The sequence below is a fragment of the Heloderma suspectum genome, chromosome 3 (genome assembly GCF_057233095.1).
Source record: "Heloderma suspectum isolate Gila_16-S chromosome 3, 16-S_ref, whole genome shotgun sequence".
NCBI lineage: Eukaryota > Metazoa > Chordata > Lepidosauria > Squamata > Helodermatidae > Heloderma > Heloderma suspectum.
In genome coordinates this window covers 51,613,896-51,633,212 of record NC_139460.1, presented here as the reverse complement: position 1 = coordinate 51,633,212, position 19,317 = coordinate 51,613,896, and the positions used below count along the sequence as shown (strand labels likewise).

The 19,317-nt window shown below is 42.0% G+C and overlaps 2 protein-coding genes across 4 annotated transcripts in view; one reads left to right on the top strand and one right to left on the bottom strand.

Annotated features, from left to right (window-relative positions):
• CEP97 (centrosomal protein 97) overlaps positions 1-12,194 on the bottom strand; it is a 33,104-nt gene extending 20,910 nt beyond the window's left edge. The window contains exons 1-5 of one of the 3 annotated variants that reach the window (XM_084843222.1): positions 11,874-12,194; positions 6,978-7,120; positions 5,504-5,662; positions 2,624-2,725; positions 1,337-1,450 (exon numbers count right to left, since the gene is read on the bottom strand). In XM_084843222.1, coding sequence (XP_084699348.1) covers positions 1,337-1,450; positions 2,624-2,725; positions 5,504-5,662; positions 6,978-7,120; positions 11,874-11,946 — 591 coding nt within the window. In that variant the 5' untranslated portion in view covers positions 11,947-12,194. Of the gene's footprint in view, positions 1-1,336; positions 1,451-2,623; positions 2,726-5,503; positions 5,663-6,977; positions 7,121-11,545; positions 11,743-11,873 lie in introns of those variants that run through there. The other 2 variants (XM_084843224.1, XM_084843221.1) reach the window with 2 other exon arrangements.
• Positions 12,195-12,223: 29 nt separating this feature from the next.
• Positions 12,224-17,817, top strand: RPL24 (ribosomal protein L24). Its single transcript, XM_084843270.1, has 6 exons — positions 12,224-12,276; positions 12,395-12,470; positions 13,716-13,826; positions 15,733-15,869; positions 16,870-16,933; positions 17,694-17,817. The coding sequence occupies exons 1-6, from the start codon at positions 12,272-12,274 to the stop codon at positions 17,772-17,774; spliced, it is 474 nt and encodes a 157-aa protein (XP_084699396.1). The 5' UTR covers positions 12,224-12,271; the 3' UTR covers positions 17,775-17,817.
• Positions 17,818-19,317: the final 1,500 nt, after the last annotated feature.

Below are 19,317 nucleotides of genomic sequence, written 5' to 3'. Positions count from 1 at the left end.
GGGAGTGTTCTTTAAATACAGTTTCATAAGAACATCCATTGGATTGAAATAATAAGGAGATTCAGATATTTAACATTCCACTTAGCTCCTGCAGAGGAAAAGAGGAGAACGCCTGGCCTATTACACTAGCTTGGCTAGTAGAGATCAACTGCCATTTGGTGGAGGGAAAGGTGAGACAGCACAGCCCACTCCATTAACTCGGCCAAGAGACCAGCTGCTCTTCTATTCCCTCACCTATGATCTCTTGGTTGCCTTTCCACCTGGCCCTGCAGAGGGAGAGATGGAGCAGCGAAGCTCTTTCTGTCAGTTCAGTTGAGAGACAGCTACCATTTGGCTCCACTCCTACCTGAATTGTTTCCATTCAAGCTGGTCATTATAACAATAATGTAACTTTAGGAACTGGTGCCTGAGTTGGCATATTTTTTCCCCTCTCTATCCCTTCTTCTGTTCAAGTGGTATCTATTAGATTGCAAGCCTTTGAACAGGGACTGTCCTGTTTTTTTTTTAATTTTTGTACAGCAAGTAGTAAATTTTAGATGCTTTACAAATGATAATAATTAATAATAGAGATTCAGGTGATAAAACTGTACCACAAAGGAACATTACTACAATAATCTGCCCCACAGACTGCCCTTTGCCCTTCTGGAGTAACTGTTTAATAGATGATGATGATAATTTTAGGACATACATCTGCTCTGGGCCACCAGCTACTTTGTATATTTATCCATATTGTTTATGGATATAAGTATCCAATGAATACAATGAATGAATTTTAGCTGAATGAATGAATACAATGAATAAAAATGCAATGAATGAATTTTAGCTGAAGATAAAATAGAATTGCAAGTAAAGCAAGTGTCACCTTTCTCAAAAAGGTATTTATTTGCAAGTAATTATAAACCACTTAAACCTAAAGAGTTTAAAGTGGTATACACAAATAAAATACTGAAAATAAAGACCAATACATAGCATATATCACTCTACGTAAGATGGTAGGCTACACTACACAGGGAAGGCTTGCATAAGCAGATGTGTCTTCAACACCTACCTAAAAATAAAAATTGTTGGAGCACGTCTACTCTCAAGGGGAAGTTTATTCCATACAGTGGGAGCCACTACAGGAAACGCCCTGTTCCAAACGACTGTGGAGCAGACCTTCAAAGTATGTGACACCATCAGGAGAGCCTCTTAGGAGGTCCAACTTAGGTTGCAATCCTATACACACTTACTTAGGAACAAGTCCCATTGAACTCCATGGGACCTACCTCCCAGTAGATGCGCACAGAACTGCATTATTAAAGAATTATTCAATTTTGTTGAGAAACGTTATTCTTACCTCATTCAAGTCTCTGATTTCATTTTCAGCCAATGAAAGAATGGCCAGACCTTGAGGTAAACAAGCAGGTGTTGTACGCAATGAAGTTATGATGTTTCCATGCAGCAACAGAGTCTTGAGGGACAGCAGAAGGGGGGGGGAAATGCAATATGTAGACACTTATTTTAATGAAATAAGCTAATTGCTTTGAAAAATTGAAAATATAATTATCATAATCATTAAACATTAAATAAGCCTTTAAAAAATAACAGCTATAGAACACAGAAAATGTAAAATGTCTGACATTGATACTTCCTACACTGAAACATTTCTATATGTTTTAAGTGAAATGCAATGGGTTAGATCGAAAGGATTTCTGTCACACTTTAGCGCCATTGAAGTCAATGAGCCAAGTTGACTTCATGATTAACAAATCCTATTCTATCGTTATTATGCATTATTATCAATGGCTACTTGTCATGACGGCTCTATGCAACCTCCAATATCAGAGGCAGTACGCCTATATATAGCAGTTGCTGGGGAACACGAGTGGGATGGTGCTATTGCATTCATGCTCTACTTTTGGGTTTCCATAGGCAGCTGGTTTGTCACTGCGCAAACAGAATGTTGGACCAGATGGACACTTGGTCCGATCCAGCTCTTCTTATATACTTATGATCCAACTAATGTTTCAAAAGTATTCGTAGCTAGGAAATCCAGCATTACAACTGAAAGAGCTTAAGGGTGCAATCCTATCGAGATAGGCAGCCATCTCCGAACTTGGAGGCAACCCGCCTATCCAAAGCAGGGCAAGAGAAGCATGGAGGGGATCATTCCCTCCGTGCTCCTCCTGCCCTGCATTTTTGGCTAGACAGCCAATTGCGGTTGTCTAGCCGCAGGAGCACGGAACGGGGAAGGTGGCTGCTGTACGACACATAGGATGTATCGCACAGGCAGTTCCGCCCTCCCCACCCCGGAATGCCCCCAGCCACGCCCCTTTTTGGCCACTCCATGCTCCTCTTGTGAGCACGGAGGATGGGGCTGTTCCGCACTGCCTCTGAGGCAGCGCAGAAGTGTGGGGAGGTCGGTTCTTGGGAAACAACATATCCTATGGCCGTCCAGCCACTCTCTAGCAGCCATAGAATTGCTCCCTTAAGAGTACAATCATAGTAATGTCTCCTCAGAAGAAAGTCCCACTGAGTTCAATTGGACTTACTCCAAGGTAAATGTGTATAGGATTGTAGTTTTAATGAAGAATAGCTATCTCATCAAAGAAAATAATCCAATCCACAACAATCAAACATTCACCTTTAGAGATAAAAGCTTGGCAATATCTCCTATTTGGGATATATTGTTGTCTGACAAATCAAGATGTTGAAGAGATGTACAGCCATTGATCTGGTCTATAGTCTACAGGAAGAGAAGACATTTTTCAGTACGAAACTTAATGCAAGTATTATGTGTGCGTTTCGGAAGGAACCATCTATAGAGCAAGATTGTATCACCTATATATCTTGCTTGCCAAATTTAACACCATCTTAAACTAGCACAGAAGTACAGTAATGGGTTGTATCCAATCATGGCATTCCACAAGTATCACGTTTCTACCGCTAGTGAAAACCCCATTTTCATCCTTGCGCAAGTGTCAAATCGACTACCCTTGATCCTTCTTGTGCAAGGCATTCCAACTTCATTAGGCTAGGCCTTGCTTGTGCCGCTTGTTCTTCTAGCAGCTTGGCGACCACAAACAGAACAATGTCAAGTCTTGTAATTTTTCTGCTAGCATAAGATAACCCACTAGATGGTATAAATTCCACACTGCAAAACAAAAATCTGCCACCCGAAAAATGGAATTTAGTTACTGGAACAAATTATATGATAGACTGTAGACTTTATTCTGGTTGTGTTACTTTAAGACAGGGGATGGACAGAAGGTAGATCGGATCTACTAGAAGATCTTTGGGTGTTCTGCAGTAGATGCACAAATTTTTCTGATTCCCAGCTGTTTAAAAGCAGCAACAAAGAATCTCTCCTTTCTAAATTAGGCTGCCAAAATCAAGAAGGTGGTGGGGAGAAACAAGGAGTGGTTTTTTGTGTGGAAGGACTGCAAGCTCAGTTCTGATACTGGAAATAAATTTTTAGTCTGAGCCATGTGCTCAACGGCAACCTGTTCCTTAATTCTACTGTATGTTTCCCCTGAGCCACTACTTTGCAGCTGACTCCAACTGGTGGGCCTTGAGGTTCTAATAAAAAACAAAAATAGATCCTGGAAGCCGAATTCTGCCCACCTCTTCTTTGAGGTAGGATGCAATCCTATGTAGGTTTAGACAGAAAAAAGTCCTACAACTCCCAGCATTCCCCAGCCATCCCCAGCACAGCTGGCTGGGGAATCCTGGAAGTTGTAGGGCTTTTTTCTGTCTAAACCTACATAGGATTGTGTCCTTAAATAATGTAGAATTTTTAAAGCAGGAATAGTGTAATAGAGATGGAAGAAGAAATGGGACAAATATGGAGTCACCAGATATATAGGGAAGGAAACAAAAAGCGATACATAGATAGTATCAGAATGTTATAGAGTACCTCCAGAAATCAAGACAACCTCTCATTTTGAAACAATTGATAGGATTTCCATTTGCAACAATAAAGACTGAGACTTTTGTCTAGTTGGAGAAAAAATTATGGGCTAATTCAAGCCTAACATTTGGTATCAACATCTGTATTTAAAATATTTAAACCTTACTTTTCATTATAAAACATCAAGGTGACTTAACAAAAAAATACAATACAATAAAATTAAAAACCACAATAAACAGAACAGCAGACCAAGAGATTAAAAACAGTTAAGACAGTAGTGATAAAATATTGTAAGCACACCACAGACCAGGCGATAAAGTCAGGCCTTTCAAGGGTTCCATGCTACAGCAGAAGACCAACAAAGAGGGAGTGAAGGGGATCTCCATGGGAAGGGAGTTTTAGAATCTAGGCATGGCAACAGAAGAGGCCCTTCCCCTGATTCCCATTCAGTGTGAGTACAGAACTGAGAGGATGTGTGGGCAGACTTACAAGGGCGGAAGCAATCATCCAGATATTCTGGTCCTGAACTGCATAGTGCTTTAAAGGTCAAAAACAACATTTCATATTGGGCCTGAAACAAACAGAGAGCCAATGCAATTGTTTCAGCAGTGGAGTAACATACTCCTGATTCTTGGCTCCAGTCAGCATTCTAGTGCCACATTTTGAACAAGCTGAAGTTTCTGGATGCTTTTCAAGGGCAGCCCCACTTATAGTGTATTGCAGTAAGCCAGTTGTGATCTAAGCAAGGCATGTGTCACCATAGCCAAAATCTGTCTTCTCTCTTGTCTGGATTAAGCTTCAATTTATTAGTCCTCATCCAACCTATTACTGACTCCATAGATCAGTTCAGAATTATAGAATGATGCCTGTAGGTATTTTTGCTGTGGTATATACTTGAATACAATTCATCTGCAGGAGTAAAAACTTGCTTACAGATGATGCACAGTCCCAAGATTGAAGTCCTACACAGATTCAATTCACAAATTGCATAGACAACCCATTCTGGTATAACGTTTTCATAAAGTATGCACCTGGGGTAATAATTTTAAATAATTATTATTTAAAATAATTTTCAGGAATTATTCTATAGATAACAATTGTTAAAGCAGAGATTCAGAAGAGTGACTGTACACTGCACTACAAAAACGGATTCTGTGAAGCATGATGTAGGCAGGGCTATACACATTACTAATTCTCCAATCATAAATTGTACAAAGAACTATAAATAGTTCACAATTTTTACCACTACTTGAGACTAGAAATTCTATAACTATTCATCCAACACTGCATTTCCAAACATTTACTTCTATTCCCTAGACATTAAGAACGCAATCCTATGGGGCTTACGACCATCCAATACAGAGCAGGAAGAGTGGTGGAGGCAATCTTGCCTCCATGGTATTCCTACTCTGCACTGTCTCCGACCTTGGATCCAGGAACCCAAACTATCCTATGGCCCTCCAGACTCAGTTTAGGGGCCATAAGGGAGCTTCCTAAATTGCATGAACCCTATTCATTATCTTAAGTAGGAGCAGGTTAGATCTAGCACAAGAATTTACTAATTACCTTGTTACTATCACATTCTAGGATAAACAAATTGTTAGGAAAGTTTACCTTTAAGTTATTTGCTGCCAGGTTCAGCCATTCCAAGTGCACCAGATCCTTCAATCCCTCTACATAACCAATACTGTTGTGAGGCAAGTTTAATACTCGAAGCTGAGTCAGCTTTGCTACACCCATCATCCGCACCAACCGATTGTTGGCTACCGACAACTACAATGTAACAAAACAATAACAAATGGCCTTATTTATCAACAGCGCACAACCCAGCAATGATTACATAAGGTCTTGATTTCACTTGACAGTCAAATGAAGGCTGTTTCTATATTTTCCAGAAACTCAGGACACAATTAAGGACAGTGATTCAAACACAAGGTGCAGGAACCTGGCTCTAGACTCAATGGGTGCATTACCAAAGGGTAAAGCTTTCTCTCTGTTACAAAAGGCAAATGGATATTTTTAGGCAAATATGGCAACATGGTAGTTCAGTAGGAAAGCAGGGAACACTGGCCCTGTGGACAGAGTGGAGCAGAGAATCATGCTAGGAAAGACTCATGAGGAACAATAGTAGAAGCCAAATGGACCCCAAGTTATTTTTAGCTCTGAGACCCACCAGCACAGGGGATGCCCAAGCAAAAGAATGAGAAATTGCTGCCTGAACTCAAGGGCAGTTATAAGGTTTTTAAAAAAGGGTACAAAGGACTTGATGGGTCAGAGGCTGGACCCAGGATTGGTCAAAACAAAGAGAACAATAGTTTGACTCTGGGTAATGAAAAGAAAGCTCAGGAAGGTTCCTTGCCCCTTGACTGATTGACATCTAGCTGGCTATACAGGGCCATAGCAGTAAGAAGATAATTAGCTACTAGTATTCAAAATAAAATATATTGTTAAGATCATCCACATAGTATCGGAACTTGTTGACTTGTCTAGGAGGTGGGAATGCTTGAGGATTGGACCAAATTTACTGCTGAGGTTCTGGATTGGTCAATTCAAAGGTACCCTTGTGGGATCATCAGATGGGAGGTAACATGGCAACCAGGCATGCATTTTCATGCTGCCGTAGTTACAGGGAGCAACTCCCTTTGATCAACGGAGAAAGCATGTAGACAGAATTAATGTTTTTCAAGAACGAGCTCCAGATGAGGTCCACCTGGTGCCAACATTGTTATCTTTTCAGCACCAGGTTAAGACCTATCTTTTTTCCAGGCACTTAGCAGCACATGGTGAGTTTTAATTGGTCCTGGATGTGTCTTTAGTTATGACTGACTGCACAAAGTTGTTTTTAGTTATAAGTTGTTTGTATATAATGTCTGTGTGATTTTATGTAAATGGCTTTTAAACTTTTTATATTGCATTTAATGTTTTAACTTCTGTAAACTGCCCAGACAGCTTCGGCTATGAGGTGGTATAGAAATATAATACATTAATAATAATATTAATAATAATAATAATATCTTTTCCTGCAACTGTAAAACAAGGATAATCTAATAAGCATAGCATGTTTGAATCATAGACATATTCAACTAACCTGCATCAGGTTCTTGCAGGTCTCCAGGTGTTCCAATTTAATTAATTGGTTTTTATCCAAAATCAAAGTATGTGTATCAGCATCACAGGATAGTGTTGGCCCCAATTTTTGTAAACCCTGGCCTGACCAATTAATTAAAGAACCTATGAGAACAAAAATTAAAAAGGAATAAACATACCAAATTCAGGAGGAAAGTTGCACAGACTTGGTAAATTTAAATACTTTGTGTTTGGGATAAGATTTAAGTGAACATCCATAACAAACAGCATATTTAGCACTAATGTCAAAATATTCCAGTCTAGAAAGTTGTTGTGAATTCCCACCCAATTTATTCCTTTGTGTTTAAAGGAAAGTTTGATGAAGATAATTTTTTTTCCATTATCTGATTATCCAAAAGGCTAAGATTAAAGCTAAAGAAAACTGCTACAATAAGTGTTCTCACACTAGCCACTGAAAAACAGAACCAATAAACATCTCTCCCCTCCCTGCAGCCACATACTCTCTCCCAAACTCCACCACTTGGGGTGCAATCCTATGCATGTTTAGACAGAAAAAGTCCTACAACTCCCAGCATTCTCCAGCTAGCATGGCTGGCTGGGGAATACTGGGAGTTGTAGGACATTTTTCCTGTCTAAACATGCATAGGATTGCGCCCTTAAAGGGTTTGGTTGCGGATGACCTGCTTCATATTCATCTGGCTGCTTTTCTGAAAGGTACATCTGCTTTGGCAGAATCTGGAAGGGGATAAATCAAACTAAAGGTTTGCTTTAAATTGTTTCACTTTGCTTCTAACTCCCCGCCCCGGAAGAGGAGTGACATGTTCAATATCCATCAGGAATCCGCATGATAATAAAATAGATCCTATAACTATTATAGTTTCTGCTGTTGGTATCTTTTTGTTGTACAATGCAGCCCTAGAAATGGAGTAGCCTTCATAATTAATAATAAAGTGGCTAAAGCAGTGCTTGGATACAATCCAAAAAATGATAGAATGATCTCAATTCAAATTCAGGGTAAGCCATTTAACAGCACAGTGATCCAAATGTACGCCCCAACCACAGATGCTGAAAAAGCAGAAATAGATCAGTTCTATGAGGATCTGCAGCACCTACTGGATAGTACGCCAAAAAAAGATGTTATTTTCATTACAGGACACTGGAATGCTAAGGTGGGTAGTCAAATGACACCTGGAATTACAGGCAAGCATGGTCTGGGAGAAGCGGGGCATAGGCTGATAGAATTTTGCCAAGACAACTCACTGTGCATAACAAACACTCCCTTTCAACAACCTAAGAGATGACTTTGTACATGGACTTCACCAGATGGTCAACACCGAAATCAGATTGACTACATCCTTTGTAGCCAAAGGTGGTGGACATCTATGCAGTTGGTAAAAACAAGACCTAGAGCTGACTGCAGTTCAGATCACGAACTTCTTATTGCACAATTTAGAATCAGACTAAAGAGAAAATAGGGAAGAAGACCCACAGATCAGTTAGATATGAGCTATCACTAATAGATATCACTAATATTCCTAATGAATATGCAGTGGAGGTGAAGAATAGATTTAAGGGACTAGATTTAGTAGATAGGGTCCTGGAAGAACTATGGACAGAAGTTCGCAACATTGTTCAGGAGGCGGCAACAAAAAACGTCCCAAACAAAAAGAAAATCAAGAAGGCAAGATGGCTGTCTGCTGAGACACTGGAAGCAGCCCAAGAAAGAAGGAAAACAAAAGGCAACAGTGATAGGGGGAGATATGCCCAATTAAATGCAAAATTCCAGAGGTTAGTCAGAAGAGATAAGGAATTATTTTTAAACAAGCAATGCACGGAAGCAGAAGAACATAATAGAACATGAAGGACAAGAGACCTTTTCCAGAAAATTAGAAACATTGGAGGTAAATTCCAGGCAAAAATAGGTATGATCAACAACAAAGAAGGCAAGGACCTAACAGAAGCAGAAGAGATCAAGAATAGGTGGCATGAATATATGGAATATCTGTATAGGAAGGATAATAATATCGGGGATAGATTTGACGGTGTGGTCAGTGAGTTAGAGCCAGACATCCTGAAGAGTGAGGTTGAATGGGCCTTAAGAAGCATTGCTAATAACAAGGCAGCAGGAGACGACGGTATCCCAGCTGAAATATTTAAAACCTTGCAAGATGATGCTGTCAAGGTGATGCATGCCATATGCCAGCAAATTTGGAAAACACAAGAATGGCCACCAGATTGGAAAAAATCAACTTATATCCCCATACCAAAAAAGGGAAACACTAAAGAATGTTCAAACTATCGAACAGTGGCACTTATGTCACATGCCAGTAAGGTAATGCTCAAGATCTTGCAAGGTAGACTCCAGCAATTCATGGAACAAGAATTGCCAGATGTACAAGCTGGGTTTAGAAAAGGCAGAGGAACTAGAGACCAAATTGCCAATATCTGCTGGATCATGGAGAAAGCCAGGGAGTTTCAGAAAAACATCTATTTCTGTTTTATTGACTACTCTAAAGCCTTTGACTGTGTGGATCGTAACAAACTGTGGCAAGTTCTTGTTGGTATGGGGATACCAAGTCATCTTGTCTGCTTCCTGAAGAATCTGTATAACGACCAAGTAGCAACAGTAAGAACAGACCACTGAACAACGGACTGGTTTAAGATTGGGAAAGGAGTATGGCAGGGTTGTATACTCTCACCCTACCTATTGAACCTGTATGCAGAACACACCATGCGACGTCCTGGGCTTGATGAATCCAGGGCTGGAGTTAAAATCGCGTAGGGAAAACCACTAAACCATTCAGGCATGACCTAAATCATATCTCTTATGAATATACAGTGGAGGTGATGAATAGATTTAAGGGATTAGACCTGATAGACAGAGTGGCTGAGGAACTATGGACAGAAGTCCGTAACATTGTTCAGGAGGCAGCAACTCAATCCATCCCAAAGAAAAAGAAATGCAAGAAAGCAAAGTGGCTGTCTGATGAGGCTTTACAAGTAGCTCACGAAAGAAGGGAAGCGAAAAGCAAGGGAGAAAGGGGAAGATATATCCAACTGAATGCAGAGTTCCAGAGAATAGCAAGGAGAGACAAGAAGGCCTTCATCAATGAACAATGAAAAGAAATGGAGGAAAACAATAAAATGGGAAAGACTAGAGATCTTTTCAAGAATATCGGAGATCTCAAGGGAATGTTTTGTGCAAAGATGGGCATGATAAAGGACAAACAAGGCAGGGACCTAACTGTGGCAAATTCTTAAAGAGATGGGAGTACCGGACCACTTTACCTGTCTCCTGAGAAACCTGTACGAGGGTAAAGAAGCAACAGTAAGAACCGGACATGGAACAACTGATTGCTTCAAAATTGGGAAAGGAGTACGACAAGGCTGCATATTGTCGCCCTGCTTATTTAACTTATATGCAGAGTACATCATGAGAAATGCCGGGTTGGATGAATCATAGGTCGGAATTAAGATTGCCGGGAGAATTATCAACAACCTCAGATACGCAGGTGATACTACCCTAATGGCAGAAAGCGAAGAGGATCTAAAGAGCCTCTTGTTGAGGGTGAAAGTGGAGAGAGCAAAAGCTGGTTTGAAACTCAACATTAAAAAAACTAAGATCATGGCATCTGGCCCTATCACTTCCTGGCATATAGAAGGGGAAAAATGGAAGCAGTGACAGATTTTACTTTCTTGGGCTCCAAGATCACCGCAGACGGTGACTGTAGCCATGAAATTAAAAGACGCTTGCTCCTTGGGAGGAAAGCTATGGCAAACCTAGTCAGCATCGTAAGAAGCAGAGACATCACCTTGCCGACAAAGGTCCGTCTAATCAAAGCTATGGTTTTCCCAGTAGTAATGTATGGCTGTGACAGCTGGACTATAAGGAAGGCTGAGCGCCAAAGAATCGATGCTTTCGAACTGTGGTGCTGGAGAAGACTCTTACGAGTCCCCTGGACTGCAAGGAGGTCAAATCTAAAGGAAATCAACCCTGACTGCTCATCGGAAGGACAGATATACTGAAACTGAAGCTCAAATATTTTGGCCACCTAATGTGAAGAAAAAACTCCCTGGAAAAGACCCTGATGCTGGGAAAGACTGAAGGCAAAAGGAGAAGGGGATGGCAGAGGATGAGATGGCTAGATAGCATCACCGATGCAATGAATATGAACTTGAGTACGCTCCAGGAGAGAGCGGAGGACAGGAAGGCCTGGCGTGCTATGGTCCATGGGGTCACGAAGAGTCGGACACGACTGAACAACAATGTAATTCAAGATTCTGAGGGTTAGCAAAGTCCTTGCCACAGAACCTCTCTCCCACTCTTAACCAAACATTGATAACTAGTACGAGAAATCATTTCAAAATACTAGCTCGACACTTGGAACGAATGATAGCAGTGCCCCCAAACCACGGTCGTATGTACTTAAATGGCCGACGGCACCTGCCATTAGACATCCATTTTATGTGCATGTATAGAGGGAGGTCGCAGAGGAAGAAAGGTTTGGAGACAAAGTGGACTCGCTTTCTTTTCACTAGATGTTAGCACCACTGAAAGGACAACAGAACCTTCGGCTCCTTTCCAAACTGCCCAGGACAGTTGAAATGCATTATGCCCACTCCCCGAAAGGAAAGGAAAGGAAAGGAAAGGAAAGGAAAGGGGCATCCGCAGGGCCCTCTGGGATTTATAGTCCAACCCTGACATTAATTGAGGACATCAGCCGGATGCATTGCAATACAGACTACAACGCCCATAAAACCCCGCGCGGCACCCCCATAACAGTCAAAGATAAATATCCTAATATCCGTTATCCAACCACCCCAATTTGTCTACAACTCCCCGCCATCCCTTCGTGGGACGACACCTACTGAGACCCCCTCCCCGGGTCTTCCGTACCGCCCATGGGTGGCTTGGCCGTCTCAGTCTTCCTCGCGGACGCCCCCGAAGCCGCCGCTGCGGTGGCCGCCATACTTCCCGCTTGCTCGCAACGCTAGGCAACGGTGCGGGCGCTGAACGCTGATTGGATGGTCGGTGCCACTTGAAGAAAAAAACGTTTTAGAGAGATTGTACATGAAAGCCCGAGGATGTTAGGGCGCCCTGGCGTCACGAGCAGTGATTTTTACGCATTTTAGGAACAAACGAGGTGCCCGAGGAAAAGCGGCGCTTCCCATCATGCATCGGCACAGCGGGTGTTCCCATCGTGCCCCGCGCGCGTATAGAATCCGGTTTCCCATGAACCTCTCTTTCTTTTCGCCGCTGGAGTTGCCTGTGTGGGAGCTCCTGCGGCCGCCATTATGAAGTAAGAACCGGGGTCGGGCTCTAATCCGATGCCATCCTCCGGGTTGCTGGGCTGGGCTGGGCTGTCCTCGTCTGGCTAAACCTTTCTTGTTTCCCGCGCTCCCTTTCTCGCAATGCAGGGTCGAGTTGTGCAGCTTCAGCGGGTACAAGATCTACCCGGGCCACGGACGGCGCTATGCGCGTACAGACGGCAAGGTAAAGCGCAACGAAGGGCGGGCCGAGGCACAAATGTGGAGAATAGAGCTGGGCTTAGCGAGTCACCGGCGCCCCGAGTTCTTTATAGTGCCTTGCGTCTTATGACTGTTTCGCGTTGACCCGAAAACTTGTTTAACTGACAAGCTCGTACGGGAAGACGGCAGTGGATGGGTTTTAAAGGCGTGGGTCTGGTAACTTTACGTATAGAGTGAAATCGGATTCAACTGAAATGCTCCTTTTCATTCTGTTGTGTGGACTATCTGGGAACGGCAGAGTGCTAGGATTATTACCCAAACCAGTGAGTTCGAATTGCAAGAAACTGCATTTCTCCTAAACGCTAGAAAGAATTTACTGATGGTATGAGCTGTTTAACAGTGAAACAGATGGTCTCAGAAGATGGTATCTTTCTTGAGGGGATTTTAAGTAGAGATTGGATGGCCATCTATGTGGGACGCTGTAGCAGCAGATTTCCTGAATCTGCAGGAGGTTGGACTAGAAGACCTTTTGATTCTATGATTCTGTTGGGGCCACTAGTCCAGATAAAGGTGTGACTTTACTACTGCATATGGTATTATTTGTATAGTTGAAGTGTTGATGAGGGAGTGTCTTAAGCAATAGGTTTAGGAGGAAACACTTGAATAGCAGAAATAATATATAGTGGCATCATATACTGCATTTGTTTATTTCTCAGCAGGGCTGAGACAATAGCTTCTCATAAAACTTATTTAGTTAAGTCATTGCTAAAATGAAATTTGACCTACAGACTGCCCCATTAACAGCTATCTCACTATGTTACTGGAACCTGGGGTCATCCCATTAAGCTGATTAGTGGGAGATTCAGGACATAAAAGGAGGAACACTTCCATGAGATGTAGTGATGGACATCACTTTGGATGGCTTTAAAAGGGGATTGGACAAATTCCTGGAGGATAAGGGTATCGATGGCTACTAGTCCTGATGGCTACATACTACCTCCAGTATCAGAGGCAGTATGCCTATGTACGCTAGTTGCTGGGGAACTTTAGTGGGAGGGTGCAGTTTCATTCAAGTCCTGCTTGTGGGTTTTCTGTGGGCAGCTGGTTGAAGAGAATGCTGGACTAGATGGACTCCTGGTCTAATCCAGTATGGCCCTTATCTTCAGGTCTCTAGAAGGCTTTGATAAACCTTGTTTGTCATGAAGCCATAGGTAAATAGTATTGTGTGGGTTGTAAATTAAATACTTTTTAAATGGGTTTAATGTTCCAGGTTTTTCAGTTTTTGAATGCAAAATGTGAGTCTGCATTCCTCTCCAAGAGAAACCCCCGTCAAATCAACTGGACTGTTCTATACAGGCGGAAGCACAAGAAAGGACAGTCGGTAAGTGCATTTCAGCTTGTGTGTTGAGTTTCTGAAATTGAAAAGTGATCATATATACCAGGCCTGGGCAACTTTTTCGCTCCCAAGGGCTGCATATGGCAGTGGGCAGCAAGTACACACACTCTGGCTGGTGCAGCACAGAGAGGTGCTTTAACCTTGCCCCTCCCTCAGCAATGCTCAACAATATTAATAATACCAGCGAGGAAACAGCGATCTTGATGACCACTAGGGAGGGAGGTGAAGAAGCTTTAACCTCCCCACAGCAATCCTGCTCAAGATCATTGGGCCCTCAAGCAGCTGGGAAACCACAATAGTGATGAGGATCATGGGAGGGGTGATGTGAAATCTATTCCCCCCCCCCCCCCCCCCGGTTCTCATCAGGTTTGCAAATAACAGCAGGGAAACAATCTGTTGCCTGGTCTCCCAGCTGCTGGCTGAGCTGCTGGGTTGTGATGGAAAGTGGGTGGGGCATAGAGGGAGTAGCTGAGGGCTGCATGAGGCCCATGGGCTGTGCACTACTGATATATACTTGTGCTGCAATCCTAAACAAATTTACCAAGAAGGAAGTGCCATTGAACTGAGTAGGATGTGCTTCTGCGAAAACACACTTAAGATTATACTGCTACATATGATCATGCAAGAATTAGGTGAAAACTTACTGTTTTGGTTTACTGCTTAAATTTTTCCTGTGCTCTAGAGAATCAGTGTTCTGAGTGTGGTAGTTTGAAGTAGCATGATCTGTTAAGCCAGGCTACAGTGTTTGTGGCTGTGTCCCTGGCCTTTCACAATCCCTTTCTTAGTTTTTTTTTAAAAAGCTGTTCCGTGAGTATTGATGCAATTATTGTTTCAGCATTGACTTTAATGGAAATAGGAAGGCATTAAGGGTGTTCACTGCACTCTTTTAAAAAGTGAGAGAATGAGGCTGGCATAGTGATTGAAGTGGCTCCTGCTACCTGCTAAATGTGTTGGATTGAAACTTCAATCATTTCTAGCTGGCATGGCCAATTCAATTCTGGCTAGGAATGATGGGAGTTGCAGTCCAACACATTTGGAGAACACCAGGTTGGGAAAGAGCATAGTTTGTGTCCGCAGTAGAGAGTTCTTTAAGAAACACAATTTACCACATGTAGCCAATTGTTTGTGGTTAGCTAAAGGAAAAGGCAATGGAAAAAGTGCTTTACAGCACAATTCCATACTTGTCTACACAGAAGCAAGTCCCACTGAGTGGTGAGTGGATATAGGATTGTAACCTAAAAGCTGGAGAAAAAGAATCTTCAACATCTAAAATTAAGTTGACCTTGTTACTTGTGGTCTTTTATGCATTCACCCGATTTACAACTGGGATCAGCACATGCATCGCCAGCCTTTGACAAACTCCTTATTTTGTATGAAGTAATATTCAGATGATACAGCAGTGGCTATTTAACTCTGGCAGAGAAAGCTCTAAATCTAGAAAATGGCTTTTGAGATGGCGTATATTTATTCATATGAGATTCATTTCTCATACACATAATGTGGGCGATAGATATAGGAGGTGAGGATGGTGTTTGTGCAAGTTTCACAGTGAACTCTGAAATAGTGGAGATTTAAGATAGGTAATTGATCTAGTTCAACCTAAAGTGATCAGAAATAATATATTAGCAACTTTAAAAATAAAGTTTTAGAGATGGCTTTCAAAATAGGCTTAATAGGGATAGGAAACAGATGAGTGTTCCACATAGGTTAGCCTTTTTTCAATAGGTCAAAGAGAAGATGTCAGCGAAATAATGGAAAGAATTCTTAATCAGTAATTACACGAAAGAGTAGTGTATGGACTTCAGAAGTTTAAGACAAAGATCCACTCAACACATCATTTCCTGTTGCTGCAATGTGGATACATTTTTTCAGCATTCTTTTTTTCATTCAGGAAGAAGTGCAAAAGAAACGTACGCGCCGTGCTGTAAAGGGCCATAGGGCGATCACAGGTGCCTCTTTGGCTGAAATAATGGCCAAAAGAAATCAGAAGCCTGAAGTGCGTAAGGCCCAAAGGGAACAGGCCATTAGGTGAGTAATTACCGCATTTTCCTTTTTTTTGTTTTGTCTTTACAGGAATTGCATGATTTCCTAGTCGTATTGTGATCATTGGCTGAATGTAAACAAGGGACAGTTGACTGAGTGTACATTTTTAATACTGAGTTTAATATGAGATCTACAGATTTTGGCTGGCCTTGGTAAAACTTGTGATAGCCAGGATCCTGCCCATCCCCCAACTGTGGTGTCTTCTCTCCAGTTTCACCCTGAATTATCCTGATTCCCTCCCCCAAGTTCAAGAGAGAGGGCCAGAGCTCATCCATATCACACTAGTTTCAAGAAGCCTGGGAGTGCTTCCAATGTACATTTGCCATACAAACTAGCCCAAAGAGTTGGAGATAATGTGTACTGAAATACTTGAAGCACAGCTGCAAAAGTTCAACATCACTGCGGGATGGTCTCTAGGCCCATGATCAGGAGAATTGACTGGGAGTCATGATGTTCACCATGGCAAGCACATTTGTGAACTTCTTGTTAAAAAATACATTTGTAACTGAAAAATTGTGCTTCAAAACCACACACAAGGTGTCAAATGTAACAGTAATATGATATTGTAATGCTTATTTTAATTCTTAATTGTGGCTTGGATAAAAAGCTACAAATAAATGCCAACTGCTAACTTTGACCTGGTCTTCACATGCAAGAGAACACGTATAGAATGGACTGCACATCTTCAGAGTGCTAGATAAAGAGTTCCAGATTTCAATGCTCCTCCACATTTAAAAAAGCAACAACCACCTCCCTGTAAAGAGATAACTAAGCACAACTGAGACAGAGTTCCTATCCCAGCACTTTGCCAGCCGTGTGTTTTCCATTTGCAGGGGAACATTCAAAATGTGATTACCTACCTTCAGTCTGAAATAGTCCAGTCCATTCTACACCTAGTTCTTCTCTAAGTGTAGAATAAGCCTAGTTTTTCATCCATTCTGGAATGTTAAAGGAAGAAACATAGATCCATTCTTGTCACTTACAGGGCTGCCAAGGAAGCAAAGAAGGCTAAGCAGGCAACTAAGAAAACTGTACCCTCAACAACAAAGGTAATGTCCACCAAAAATTGACTAAAATATGAGAAATTGGGTGTGCTTTTTATTTTTCCCATATTTTTTTTAATCAGTTGTAGCCCTTACATTCAGCATTTTCTGTATGCTTTGTAATAGTCCCCTGCATAAATACCCATTCAGATTAGCTTGGAAAATCGCATGCACAGTCTCACATATTTATTATTATTTTGTATCCCACCCTTTCCCCAGGGGCTATCAAACTTTATTCTTTGGCCAATTGTGCAAGGTATGTTAGGCTTCAAGAGTGACTGGCCCAAGGTCATCCACAGAGCTTCATGACAGGAATAGGGATTCTAAGCCCAGAATTCTAGCCATTACATGCTGGTTTTCATTGCACTCAGTGGGACTCTGTTCTAAGTAAACATTGATAGGAGTAGGCTATATGTGACTTCCTTAATTTGGCACTTCAAATATGTTAGACACACCAAGACAAGTGCAAAAGTTGTTAAAGTGAAAGAACTTTACTTTATTCTCAAAGGCTTGCGAGTTCAAGGGGTGTAGCAAACATTCTTCTGTGTGCTCAAGTGGCTGGGAAGGAGATGAAAGTGTGGGGTGCTCTTCCTCATAGCCCTGTTGAGACACTGAGAAAGCAGGAAGGAGCTTGCCTTTTCCCATTCAACTTTATATTCTCCCTAGGGAAGTTCATCTCATGCTTTCAGAACCATTATCCAAGTTTACAATGACAGCTTGATAATAAGTAGCATATTTTCATTGGTATCTTGTTTTCTATTTACAGGCACCTACAAAGGCTGCACCAAAGCAAAAAATTGTGAAGCCTGTGAAAGTTTCTGCTCCTCGTGTTGGTGGGAAACGCTAACTTGTGGTGTTTTGATTACATCAAATAAACATTTAGTTTAAAACTTGTCTATTCCTTAATGTCTCCCTCTAGAGATTTAGTGATGTTTTCTTACTCGAAAGATTCAAAGGAATTTACAGTTAAGCGGTGCCTAGAATGATATAATTTTTATAACTAAAAACGGCTTTTGCAAAGCAGCTTTGGCAAAACGTTCCGCACAAGTTTTGTTGCAAGACCCTTAAAAAATTCAGTTGTTAACTCCATTATGAAGCTGCAAAAAGATGGTAAGGATGATGTATTTTAATGGATTCATCCTGAAACTAAATCAATTTTAATCCACCGTATCTGTCTAACCTGCTTGAATGCTTCATCTGAATCCAGTCTACTAGGCTACTGTCTCGTTTATTACACTGAAGACCAAACATCCACTTATGAAATTGGTGAGACCTGAAAAAAAGATGGAAGTTGTATCAGTACTCCTGCTACTTTTGCTGTCAACCAACCACAGCTATTACCCTGTTTCAAATGAAATGTTTTGGAGTGGTTCAGATGGTATCTTCTCTGTTTATAGGACTTGGGATCACACATTCCCCCCCTTCTTCCTGGGTGGAGATAGCAGGTTCTGGGCAAATCCAGTAAAGATCAACACTGTATTGTACGAGATATTTTTCCACAGGGCAGTGCATGTGATCCTGAAGCTTTCCCTCAAGCCCTGTAACTAGATAGAAAATATTATCTAAAATAAGCATTTGTTTACAGGGTGGGTGTAGATAGGGATGTAGGAAAGGCACTTATCTTTCACGGATTATGTTTATGGTTGAGGGGGGAGGTGTTCCGTCCCTCCCCCCAGAATCCTTGCGGGGGGGAGGAGGCGCTCCGTTCCTCCCCCCCCCCCCCCCCGGAATTCTGGCCGGCTGGCTGTGCTCCGCAGGGATTCTGCAGAGCCGCAGGCTGGCTCTGCCAGCAGCTGGACATCCGGCTGCTGGCTAGCAGGGACGCAAATGGCGGCGGCTGTAGCCACCGCCGTTTGCGTCCCTGCAGTCAGCCGTGATAGGCTATGTAAATGTTTCTGTAGCCTATCACGGCTGACTTAAAAAAAAAAAACCACGTGTGTACGCAAATGGCGGTGGCCACAGCTGCCACTATTTGTGTTCCTTATTTTGGCACGTCTTAGTCTACATAAACATTTACTAAGACAGTGAAAATAAGGGGAACGCAAATAGCGTAGACATTACGCTATTTGCGTTCCCCTTATTTTCGCCCTCTTAGTCTATGTAAATGTTTACGTAGACTAAGACGTCCCAAAATAAGGAACGCAAATGGCGGCGGCTATGGCCGCTGCCATTTGCGTACATGCCTGGTTTTTTTTTAAGTCAGTCGTGATAGGCTATGTAAATCTTTAGCCTATCACAGTTTTTTTAAAAAACCTAGCCATGATAGGCTACATAAATCTTTATGTAGCCTATCATTTTTTTTTTTTTAACTGGAAATGGCAGCAGTGACAGCCAGTTGGAAGACCGGCCGCTGCAGCCAGGAAGATCTGCCCAAGGTAAGTCTCGTGGTG

What these genes read in the sequence shown, in the direction of transcription:
- RPL24 (XM_084843270.1), top strand. An exon ending in CAAAGGGAACAGGCCATTAG is followed by an intron (nt 15,870 to 16,869) that starts GTGAGTAATTAC and finishes TGTCACTTACAG; the next exon opens with GGCTGCCAAGGAAGCAAAGA. An exon ending in CTGTACCCTCAACAACAAAG is followed by an intron (nt 16,934 to 17,693) that starts GTAATGTCCACC and finishes TTCTATTTACAG; the next exon opens with GCACCTACAAAGGCTGCACC.